The following is an 11,848-nucleotide window of genomic DNA, read 5'->3' as shown; positions in this document are numbered from 1 at the left end:
ACATCAGTGCCCGGCACCGGCACCGGCATCGGCATCAACATCAGTGCCCGGCACCGGCATCAGCGGCCGGCACCGCGCACCGGGCACGGGCACCGGCAACGGCACCGGGGCCGAGAATTGTACACCGGGCACTGGCACCAGCAGCGGGCAGCAGGACCAGATACCGCACACCACGCACTGGGTACCAGCACCGGGCACTGGGCACCAGCATCCTTTGGCGTTCCGCTCTGGCATCAATACTTGGCACCGGCCCCAGGCACTCGCTCCGGCACCGGGCACCGGGCACCGGCTCTGGCCGCTCTCAGCGGGCACCAGGAACCGCACAGTGGTGGTGGCACAGGGCAGGAGCACCAGGCACAGGCTCCAGCATCAGTGCTGGGGCACCAGCACCAGGAACAAGATGCTGCAGCAGGGACAGGGTGCACGGGGTGCAGGGCACCAGTACTGGGCGCTGGGCACGGGGAGGCAGTGGCTGTAAGACCCCAGAGCCTGTCACTGGTGCAGGTGAGAGGGAATGGCCCCCGTGATGGTGAGTGACCTCCTGGCAGTGCCACCAGCACCGGGCATTGCCCTGCAGGTCCCAGGTATTGCACAGGAGGCACTGGGCTCCACAGCAGCCACTGGCTCTTGGGAGCACTGGGCACCACTCAGGGGGTGTTTAGGTCCTGGGAAAACACCCCAGCACCACACATCCCTCATCACCTGCTGGGCACCAGGGACTGGCACTGGGTCACCAAACCCCAGCCTGTCCCCCCCTCCCGAAGGTTTCCAGGGCTGCTGCTGGGCCATGCTGCCCCTGGCTGGAGGGCTGGCAAAGGAACCCGGACACGCGGCTGGCTGTGCCCCTGTCCCCACCCACCCATCCCACCCCAGGGATGGCAGCGCCTTCCCGGGATGCCCCCGAGCCCACGTGAGTGGCAGTGGCACGCGGCTGTGTCCCCGTGTCCCCGGGGCAGGGAGGATGCTGGCACCGCGCTCGTGTTCCGGCCGTGAAAGGGGCAGGGGAAGCCTTGGCCGCGGTGGCCGCTCCCCGTGGCGAGCAGCTGGCAGAGCTCAGCCCTCTCCAAACTTCAGTCTCCCGGCCCAGCTGCTCCTCAGGACTGTCCTTGTCCCACCTCAGACTCTCTCCAAGCCACGGAGAGGTCACATGCGTTCCCTTTCATGGGCTTCTCCTCCCTTGCCTCAGTTTCCCTGCCCATGAAAAACCCCAGTGGTAATTCCCCGGGAGGAAAAGACGGATCCAACCCCAGTCAGGCTCTGCCTGAAGTTGTGTGGCTCCACAAGAAGCGTCTCAGCCTTGTCCCCAGCCCTGTCACTGCCTGGAATCTCTTTCCCTCCGACGTTATAGATCCAGGCTGTGTCCAGATGGCTCCACATTCTCTTTATTCCAATAAATAACCACAACATGCTCAGCACAGCCTCAGAGAGCACCGGCGGCCAGCTCGACCGTGTCCGGGGTCCAGGCAGAGATCCTGCTCTCCCAGCACCTCATCTTGGCTGGCTGGAGGGTCCGGGCAGAGGGCAGGTGGGGGCAGGCAGGTGAGGGTGGCTGTTTACATCCCTAATCCCCACAGGCAGCGCTTTCCTCCAGGATTACCGGGGATTAGGGGCTCGGGGGCTCCAGGAGCTCAGCCCGGGCTCTCCCTGCCCTTCAAGGAGCGCACTGAGCCCGGCGGGGGCGGGCGGGCACTGCCGGGCGCTCCCAGCCCGGCACTGCCTCCGTCAGCTGCCTGTTCTCAGCCTGCACAGCCCGCAGCAGCCACCCGCTTGCCACGGCCTCGCTCCGGTAGCCCAGTGCCCATCGAGGCCGGGGAGCTGCAACCTGGGCTTTAGAGAGCATTAAAAGCTGAAGGGATCAGCTGCGGAGCGGGAGAGGACACGGGGGCCGCACGTTCTGTCTGGGAGATGACGCACGGGGAGCGATGGTGATGCCCAGGGAGGGTGGCACGGCTGGAGAGGTCCCCAAGGTCCCCGAGGCACAGCGGGGCTCCTCGGGCCGGCAGCAGCAGATCCCAGGTCCCGGCCCGGCTGGGAAGTCTCCGCTCACTACCGGGGCCCAGAGCTCTATAATTACCATGGGAGGCTGAGTTATTTTGGGAAGCGGCTTTGCTGCTGCCAAAGCTTTTATTCCTCCAAACCAAAACAAGATGGAAAGAGCCCAGCCCAGGATGCTGCATCCGGTGGGCGTGGGGAGCTTAAACTCTTCTCTGCCTGCCCGCTCCCCCTGCCCACACCCGGCATCGGGACAGCCCCGGGGCTCAGGCTGCCCTGCAGGGCTCGGAGGAGGGGCAGGGATGAAGATTTGGGGTCACAGAGACCACCGGGTGTCAGCCAGGCATGGGATGGAGCTGGGGGTCAGTCCTGTCCTCGACTGCTGGCAGGTCCAGAGGTCACATGTTTGGATGCTTCCCCGCATCCACCGTGAGAACCTTTATTTTTAGCTCTTTCTCTTGCAAAAGGTCCCGTTCTGGGACCCTCCCGGCGCTGTGGCTGGGCCGAGGATCACCTTGTGTGTGGAGCAGTGCACCTCGCTGCTGCTCCCAGTGACACATCCCAGGGGACAAAGCCCCAAGGGTCCATCCCCAAAGCCACCAGACACAAGTTCTGCTCTCCACTCTCCAAAGCAGCCACGCTCCAAGCTGGGAATAAACTCATTTTTCACACTGTGGAAAGGATAAGCCACGTCAGGCACCCTATGATGCTCCCCAAGGTCTGCTCCAGCATGGGGATGAGTGGGTTAGGGGGTCTGTGCTCAGGGTGGACCCTGAAAACCTGGGGTGTAACTCCTGCCTTTGGCCTCTTTCCCTTGGTCTGAGCCCAGAAGGGCTGCTCGTGCCTGGGCTGCTCCCTGTGCTCGTTTCACAGGGCAGCCAGTAGCCCCAAACCCACCATCTGTGCCCCCAGCTGGCAGAGAGGGGCAGCAAGGCAGACCCACATTCCCAGGGCTGTGTTTATAAATGCCACATTTATGTAGACCTTACAAAAATTGCTGGCAAATGAGGTGGGAACTGTGTCCCATGGGATTTTCTTGCCTTGTCAGGTGACAGAGGACACCAGAGTGGGGACAGGAGCTGCAGTGCCAGCCCTTCTTCACATCCTCATATCCCACAGCCCATTCCAGCTATGGGGGAACTTGAGGCAGACAGGTACTGACCCCCCAGCATTGGCCTCAGAGTTCCACCAGGGTTTTGGGCTTCTGGAGGTTCCCCATGGAGACACCAGGTGACATGTGTGACCCAAGGAGGTGGCTCCTATCCCAGCCCAGCTGCAGAGGGGAGCTGTGACACCAAATCATGGAGGGAGGGCTCAGGCTGCTCCAGGACCACACAGAGCCCCTGTTCCTGAGCCAGAGGGAGGGATCCTGTACCCAGGGGACACAAATGGCTCTGGGGACAGGGTCAACCACCGCAGACACTCTGCAGAGCCACGTGCCAGATGCAGGAGGGAGCACCACCAGGATTTTTCCAGTCCAGCCTCTGGCTCAAAAGAGGGATGGGCTGAGGTGGAAAGGGTTCCAGAAGATCCCAAATGGATCCCAGATTCCATTGCCTGCATTGGAAAATCCTGATGTGGTACGAGTCTTGCTGTGGCCAGGGATGGGGACCAGAGCCCAGGTCCCCATGGAGCTGGACACCCCAGTGACCTCTGTCCAGCTCCACACATCCCCATGGAGCTCGGTGCCTTGGGGGGATCCCAGGAATCCTTTTCCATCTCCGCACATCCCAGTGGAGCCTGGCTGTCCTGACCCGTCCCCACCTTGGCTACCCCAGCACGAGCACTGTTCCCCGGGGCTGGTTTTACACCGAAGGCAAAGCAGCTCCAGGGCACCGCTCCTGTCACCTGCCTCTCACCACCCTGCTGTGCCAGCGGGCACGGCCAGCAGGGGGACACAGGGCTTGGGGACCCTGGTGACACAGGCAGGGATGGCTCCAGTCCCAGCGCTGCGGGTACCCACGGTGGGGTGGGGACAGCACAAAGGGTGACAACAGCACTGTCCCCACGGGGGTGAGCGACCTGGTGGGTGCCACCACAGCCAGTGCTACAGCCTCACCCTGGCCAGAGAGACCGTCCCCTCCTGCCTCAGTTTCCCCAGGAGCTCCCAGCCCCCCCGGGGGAGGCGAGCGATTGCCAACAGGCTGGGCAGCGAGCGGGGAAGGATTTATTGACTCACGGCTCGGGGTACATCACAGTTTGAGCTCCCTTCCCGCCTCCGCAGAGGACGTTGCCTTGGACTTCCCGGGCAAAAGTGCACGGAGAGACTTCACAGTTTGATCCCTTTGGGAAAGCAGAACCGAGGCAGTGACAAATGGCAAACGCTACGTTGTATGAAAAAATAATACAAACTCTTCTCTTTAAATATCTTACAGAAAAATGAACCTGAATAAAGAGCATGAAAAGCACCGCGTGGCGCCACCCCCTGGGCCCCCCGGGGCAGGGGGACCGGGATGAGCCACAGCCCCACGTCCCTCTGGAGCCATCCCAGGGCTGCATAGTCGGGGCTCGGCACGGGCAGCAGAGGCGTGGGGGCAGCAGGGACCCCGTGCCCGTCCCCGCACCTCGGGGGCGTCCCCCAGGACCCCCCGCTCGGCCGGGGGTGCGGGCAGGAGCAGCCTCAGGGGCCGGCCGAGGGCGGGGGTGTCGCTACGAGGGTGCCGTGGGGGCCGCGGGGTCCCTCCCGTGCGCAGTGCAAGTTCCCCGAAAGCCAAGGCACCGCGGCTCTGTCCGGGCAGCCCCGCTGTGCAAAGGGGAGCTGAGCCTTCGGGCTGCGGCCACGGGGACGCTCCCCGCGGTGCCCGGGCCGGTCCCGGCGCTCAGAGCTACAGCGTGGGGGTGCCCAGGGCCATGCGGCCCCGGGGAGAGCCGGCTCCCCGGGGTGGGCAGCAGGGTGGGGGCCCGGGGGTCCAGCCCCGGGCTGGCTGGCGGCGGGCACAGCTCCTTCTCCCGTGAGTGCCGGGGGCCGCGGGCGGGGGCTCTACCGCGGGGGCGCGGGCGGGCCCCCCTCCCGCCGGTGCGCCTCCCCGAAGGCTCGGTCCAGCTGCTCCAGCTGCGAGCTCAGCGGCAGGTGGATCTCCAGATGCATGCGCAGCGTCTCCAGCCACTGCTCCAGCTTGGCGAAGGACGGCCTGAGTGACGAGGGGGACACGTGGCAGCTCTGCTGGCTCTGTCCCCGCCCCGTCCCCTGCCCCAGGGACCCCGGCGGGCTCCATCACCCACCGCTTCTCGGCGTCCAGGTCGCAGCAGCAGACGGCGATGGGGAAGAAGCTGGGGGGGCAGGCGGGGGGGCAGTAGCGCTCCAGGAAGCCCCGGACGTTGAGGCCGAAGTCGGTGGTGCGGGGCAGGTAATCGGGGTCAGCGCTCACCCGGCCAATGATCTGCGGGCAGCAGGGCGGGCTCGGCACCAAGGGGAGACCTCGGCCCTGAACCGGGACCCCAAAGCCCCAAGGAGGAGATGTCCAAGCCCCAGGAGGGAGCTCAAACACAATCAAGAAATCCCAACCCCAAGGGAGAGACTCCAGTGGGGAGACCCTTAACCAAAGGGGAGAGGCCCCAACTCCAAGGGTGAGAACTTTAACCTGGAGGGGAACCCAAACACAACGAGGACTCCAAGCCCAAGGGAACAGGCTCCAATCCTAAGGTGGACAGTAAACAACCCAACCCCAAGAGGGACACCCCAGCCTTGGGGGACTGACCCCAAACACCATGAGGACCCCGGCCCCCATGGCAGACCCCAGCCCCAGGGGCACTTGCCTCGCACAGGACGATGCCGAAGGAGAAGATGTCCACCTTCTCATCGTAGCTCCTCCCTGCAGACACAGGGCCATGTCACACGTCCTGTCCCTGCCCCACCAAGCGTCCCCTGCCTGGGGACAGAGCCCTGGCTGCCCACATTCCCCTCACCATTGATCATCTCGGGGGCCATCCAGTAGGGGTTCCCCACCACCGTGTAGCGTTTCTTGCGGTCCGGTTTCTTCAGGTTCTTGAGATGTTCGGGCGGGTTCTTCTCATCCACCATCAGCCGAGCCAGCCCAAAGTCAGCCACCACCACACTCTTGTTCTGGGGGGCACAGGAAGGGGTGAGGCCCGAGGGAGCACCAGGGGACTGAGAGCCCCAGGCAGGCCAGGGGAGGCCAGCACCAAGGTGGGACTCACCTCCCGCACGAGGCAGTTGTGAGAGTTGAGGTCACGGTGGATGATGTTCATGGAGTGGAGGTAGGCCTGTGGGAAGGGTGGGCTGAGAGCTGGAGCACCCCCACGCCCTGGTCCCCCCACCCACCAGTACCTGTCCCATCCACCCACGCCATGGTGGCACCCACCATGCCAGCAGCGATGTCCTTGGCGAAGCTGACCCGCTGGCTCCAGGGGTAGTGGCTGTCCTGGGGGACAGGAGGGGGAATTTGCCAGGGAATGGAAAAGGAAGAGGGGTCTGGTGGTGAGGGACCAAGCTGCCCCCCGCCAGTGCTCACCATGCTCTTGATGAGGCTCCTCAAGGTGCCCCCTTTGATGTACTCTGTGATGAAGTTGAGCCTCTTCTCCTTGTAGAGCACCCCGATGAACTTGAGCACATTGGGGTGCTCCAGGCAGCGCATCACCTTCACCTGCAGGAGACCCCCCAGCCCCGTCCGTGACACCCCAAGGCTCCCACACCCCCTGGACAGAGCTGCACCCATGGGGCTCGGTCACCCATATCAAGGGGTTGTGCCCAGGTGGGGCCAGGATGAGACAGACCCATCCCTGTGTCCCCCCAGCCTGGGGGATTAAGGATGGGGACCTCACCTCTTTGAGGAAGGTCCTCTGAGTCTCCTCGTCGAAGCGGATCAGCTCCTTCATCACCATCACCTCGCCCGTCTCCCGATGCGTCACCTGGCCGGGAGCGCAGGGACTCAGCCACCCCCCTCCATCCTGGGAGCCGAGACCCCCACGCTCGTGTCCCTGTCCCACCTTGATGGCCTGGCCGAAGCAGCCCTTGCCCAGCACCTCCCCGTGGATGAGGTCGGAGGGGCGGAAGATGCGGTGGGCGCGGGACACGACGCGCAGGGACTCGGAGCGCCCGATGTCCTTGCGCTGGGACGCGGGGGAGCCCACGGAGCCCGAGCCCGGGGACTTGTCCGTGCTGCAGCTCCTCCTGCGGGACGGAGGGGCACAGCTGAGCGTGTGGGGGAGCCCAGGGGGAGCAGGGACAGGGGGTGGCCTTACGTGACAGCCCGCTGGCGCATGGCAGCGGGGTCCCCGCAGGGCACGGGAGCTGGCGAGCGCAGGGGGCTGCACGGGGCGGGCAGGGGGCTGCCCCCCAGCCCTGGCTCCCGGCCCAGGGGCTCGTGGGGGTCATGCTCGATGGTCAGCTGCAGCAGGCGGCTCGTCTCCTGGATCAGCAGGTCGATCTGCGGAAGGAAGTGACGGTGGGGTGGGTTTGGGGACATGGCGGCAGCGGGGCTGGCTGGGGGGGGATGGGGGGACCCTACCTCGTCCAGGGGGACGTGGCCGATGGGGGTCCCGTTGATCTCCAGGATGCGGTCACCAACGTGGATGGAGTTCTTCATGTCAGGGCTGATGCAGTCCGGGTCCACCCTGGGGACAGTGGGGTCAGACCCCCGACACTGTCACCATCAGGGGGGTGTGCTGGGACATTCCCAACAGCTGTGTCAGACCCCACTGTCACCCTCTGTCATGGACAGGGACATGATGGCACAGTCTCCACAAGCCACCCCAACCACACAGGGACACACAGGGACACACAGGGACACACAGGGACACACAGCCCACTGGCAAATGAGGCAATGCCAGCATGGGACACACCAGCACAGCCCCCACAAACCCCCTGCAGTGCCACCATGGTCCCAACAGGCCACCCCGGGACAACGGGGACAACCCAGCCCCACCGCTCCTCCTCCCACCCCTAAAGGGTCCGTGGGATGGATCCCAGGGGCAGAAGGGGCACGGGATGTCCCAGCCCTGGGGAGGGGACAGCGGCAGAGGGGCCAGGGACGCACTCTCGGACGCGCACGGTGCGGGGATGCTCGCTGCCGCAGCCCTGGTCGATGGAGACGGAGAAGCCGCGCTTGCCGTCGGAGCAGGCGGGGATGGACACGAGGGTGACGGTGTGAGGGATGCGGGAGGCCGGCGAGTCGGGCAGGATCTGCTCGATCACCGGGGTCACCACCATCTGGTAGTAGCAGTGGCCGCTGTGGGGAGCGGAGCAGGAGGTGGGTGGGGGTACCAGGGGACGTGTCCCCCCCAGCCCCCCAGAGCTGACGTACCAGTAGAGCTTGGAGCGCTCCACCAGCGCGTAGGTGTCCCCGTCCCCGATGAAGGCGCGGCAGTTGAGGCAGCTGAAGCACTCGGGGTGGTACTTCTGCTCCCCGGCCACCTGTGGGCAATGCCATCAGCCCCAGGACCCCCTGTCCGGGCACCGAGGGCAGGGCGGGGGCTCGGAAGAGGCTGGGAGCACCCACGGGTGCACCGGGGCCGTGGGAAGGGCAGGTAGAGCCATGGGATGGTGGGGACAGAAGTGCCACCAAACTGGGGGTGGCTGTAAAAACACCTCCCACCACCCTGAGCTTCTGTCCTGCATCCCCCAACCCCAACACGGCTCTCCAGGGTCCCCTAAAATGTAGAGGACACCCCTGCCACACCCAGTGGTGCTGGAGGTCTGCACCCCTTCCCCACCTCCCCTGCTCCCCAGGAGCTCAGCCATGGGACAAGGCTCCGTGTCCCACCCCTGGGGACCCCGTGGTGCTCACCATGACCAGCCCCTTGGTGATCTGCTCGGAGCAGCCATGGCACAGCTCCCCAAAGCGTGCCCAGTAATCCTTCTTGCAGTACAGGCGCCCATCCTTCTCGTAGTACTGGTGGGACAGGGAGGCCCCGCACTCACAGCACCTGTGGCAGCAAGCAGGAGCCCCCTGTCACCTCGTCCCCAGTGTCACCCCGGGCCACAGCCAGCGCTCACCCTCTCCACAGCTCTCTGGGCAAGCTGCTTCCCCCACTTCCTCCGCAGCTGCAGGGCCACTGCACCAATTGTCACCAGTCCCAGGGTGACAGCAGGTGATTCTGGGGGTGACAGTGCAGGGTGGGGCTGCAGGGACATCTGGGGACGCTGGGGTGGACAGAGGAGGGGACGTGGGGCAGGGAGAGGCACGAGGAGGGATGTGCCAGCCCTGCATGGATGTGGCAGCCTGGACAATGACACACAGAGCGATGCAGCAGACTGGTGACAGACATGCCACCCCGGTAACAGATGTGCCAGCCTGGCACAGACTCACAGAGGGATGAGACAGGCTGGTCACAAGCGTGGGTGGCAGCCTGGTCATGGATAGAGGGACATCCCACCCTGGTGACAGACACACAGAAGGGCATGTCCCTCTATCCATGACTAGGGTGACATGCCAGCCTGGTCACAGGTCTGTCACCCTGCTCACAGATGTGACAGCCTGCTCATGTTCAAGAGGAACATGTCACCCTAATCACGGACAGAGGGGTGTCCCACCCTGGTCACAAACACACAGAGATGTCCCACCCTGGTGACAGATGTGCCAGCCTGGTCAGGGACATGCCAGCCTTGGGACGATCCACAAGGGGCACTGGGGCTGGGGGAGGCTGCTGGAGGGTGGCAGGGGGTGCAGAGGGGCCTGGCACTTTTGGGGTACAGCAGCAGGGGTGCACATCAGACTGTGCAGGGGGGCTCAGAAGGGATTTGTGTGGGGTGTGGGAATGGCTGGGGGTGCAGAAAGGGGGCTACAGAGGATTTTCTATATGGGACTGCAGGGGATGCTGTGGGAGGGGTGCAGGGGGCTGCAAGGCGGGCGATCCTCTTGGGGAGGGGTTGAAGGGGTGCAAGGGGAGCTCTGGGGGATCTCCTGTAGGGGATCTCCTGTAGGGGATTTGCAGTACGGGGATGCTGTAGGGTGTGGGGGGAGCTGTAGGGGATCTCCTGTAGGGGATTTGCAGTACGGGGATGCTGTAGGGTGTGGGGTTGCTGCAGGACACTCTGCAGGGTGTCCCCACGGGGTGCCCGGGGACTGTCGCAGTCCCCACCCGCCCCCGGCCATGCAGGTGGAATACCAACCAGCGGTGACGTCACGGCGCGGAGTTTCCCCACCCCATGACGTCACCGCGCGAGGACTCCCCCACCCCATGGCGAAGCACAAAACCTCCCTTGGGCTGGGGGCGGGGGAGGAAAGGAGGAGGAGGAGGGGGAGGAAGAGCAGCAGGGAAGAAGGAGAGAGAAAAGGAGGGGAAACAGAGGACAAGGGAAGGGGAGGGGGAGAAGAGGAGGAAGAGCAGGAGCAGGAGGGATTTCTGCGAGCCCAGCGCCGCCGGAAGCCGCTCACCCATGGGGGGACCGGATCCAGCTGTGGCCCTGCAGCGGCTTCGCTCTGTCTGACGGCCCAAAGAGGGGGAGCCAAGCATGGGGGACACAGGCTGAGCCCCCCGGGGCTCCCTGGGCTGCAGAGCCCACCCTGACCCGCTCCCTTCCTCAATCCCATTCCCACTGACCTGGCTCCGGTGCTCAGGACGCGGCTCTTCCTCAGCACCGCCGCCAGCATCCTCCTCCACCAGACAGGGACACACCCCGGGGACAAGCCTGGGCACCCCCAGCCCCCACCCCTGTGCCCCCCGAGCCGGCCCTTTCTCCTCCTGCCTGGGGCTCCAACGACTGGAGCTGCCGGGAGGGCTCAAGTGAAAGAGGAAACGGAGGGAGGGGGGCGGGTGACATCAGCCACACGCACCCCGTCACCCAGCAGGAGGGGACAGCGAGGGACAGGCAGCAGAGCCCTGTGCCAGGCCTGGCCTCAGCTGGGGCACCCCCAGGGGTGCCAGGAGCCACAGCCACGCTCCAGTGAGTGACACCGTGATGGCCTGATGCGTGTCCCTGCCACGGGCAGAGTGGGAGGGAGCACTGTCCCTGTCCCTGCAGAGCATCCCGATGTCCCTGATGCCATCCCGGTGTCCCCGAGGCCATCCCGATGTCCCTGATGCCATCCCGGTGTCCCCGAGGCCATCCCGATGTCCCTGATGCCATCCCGATGTCCCTGATGCCATCCCGGTGTCCCCGAGGCCATCCCGATGTCCCTGATGCCATCCCGATGTCCCTGATGCCATCCCGGTGTCCCCGAGGCCATCCCGATGTCCCTGATGCCATCCCGATGTCCCTGATGCCATCCCGGTGTCCCCGAGGCCATCCCGGTGTCCCCGAGGCCATCCCGGTGTCCCCGAGGCCATCCCGGTGTCCCCGAGGCCATCCCGGTGCCCCGCTGTTCCTCGGCAGGTCCCACCTGAAGCAGTCGGCGTGCCAGTCAGCCTTCAGTGCCTGCAGGTACTGCCCATCGTAGATGCCCTGCCCACAGCTCGCACACACTGGCAGGTCGGTCCCTGCAGCCAGGGGAACACGAGGGGACAGGGCTGTCACCCCAGCCAGCCCCGGCCACCCACAGCAGCAGCCAGGATGAAATCCCTCTGCCCGGGGTGGTGAATTCCATCCCCCAGCCATTGATCCCACAGCAGGTCAAGGTCGTGGCATCCATGGCTCCAGGGCTGGCACCATGGGGGACACAGGGTGGGTGCAGGATGGGGGCAGAGGGGCAGGGAGGGTGGAGAGGGGCGGCATGGGTGCCCCAAGGGATCCAGGGAGGATGGCAGGCTGTGGGATGGGTGCTGGGGACATGGGGGGACGGCAGGATGAGTGCTGGGGGGCCCTGGGGGACACGGGGGATGAATGGGGGACACATAGAGGGGTGCAGGGTGGCTGCAGAGGTCCTGGGGGTGCAGGAGGGACACAAGGGGTGTGCAGGGGGAGATAGGGAGGTGTGAGGATGCCGGGGGGATGTGGAGGTGCAGGCAGGGATGCAGG

General features: G+C 65.2%; 1 protein-coding gene across 1 annotated transcript; it reads right to left on the bottom strand.

The window, feature by feature from the left end:
- Positions 1-4,137: 4,137 nt before the first annotated feature.
- Positions 4,138-10,596, bottom strand: LIMK1 (LIM domain kinase 1). The gene is made up of 15 exons (XM_015647030.3): positions 10,495-10,596; positions 8,739-8,877; positions 8,256-8,365; positions 7,989-8,180; positions 7,461-7,566; positions 7,195-7,379; positions 6,940-7,123; positions 6,775-6,861; positions 6,465-6,596; positions 6,315-6,374; positions 6,151-6,216; positions 5,899-6,055; positions 5,749-5,804; positions 5,215-5,372; positions 4,138-5,123 (listed from the first exon to the last, which is right to left on the bottom strand). The coding sequence occupies exons 1-15, from the start codon at positions 10,542-10,544 to the stop codon at positions 4,973-4,975; spliced, it is 1,833 nt and encodes a 610-aa protein (XP_015502516.1). The 5' UTR covers positions 10,545-10,596; the 3' UTR covers positions 4,138-4,972.
- Positions 10,597-11,848: the final 1,252 nt, after the last annotated feature.

This window comes from Parus major, chromosome 19 (genome assembly GCF_001522545.3).
Source record: "Parus major isolate Abel chromosome 19, Parus_major1.1, whole genome shotgun sequence".
Taxonomy (NCBI): Eukaryota; Metazoa; Chordata; class Aves; order Passeriformes; family Paridae; genus Parus; species Parus major.
This window is presented reverse-complemented; position numbering and strand designations above follow the sequence as displayed.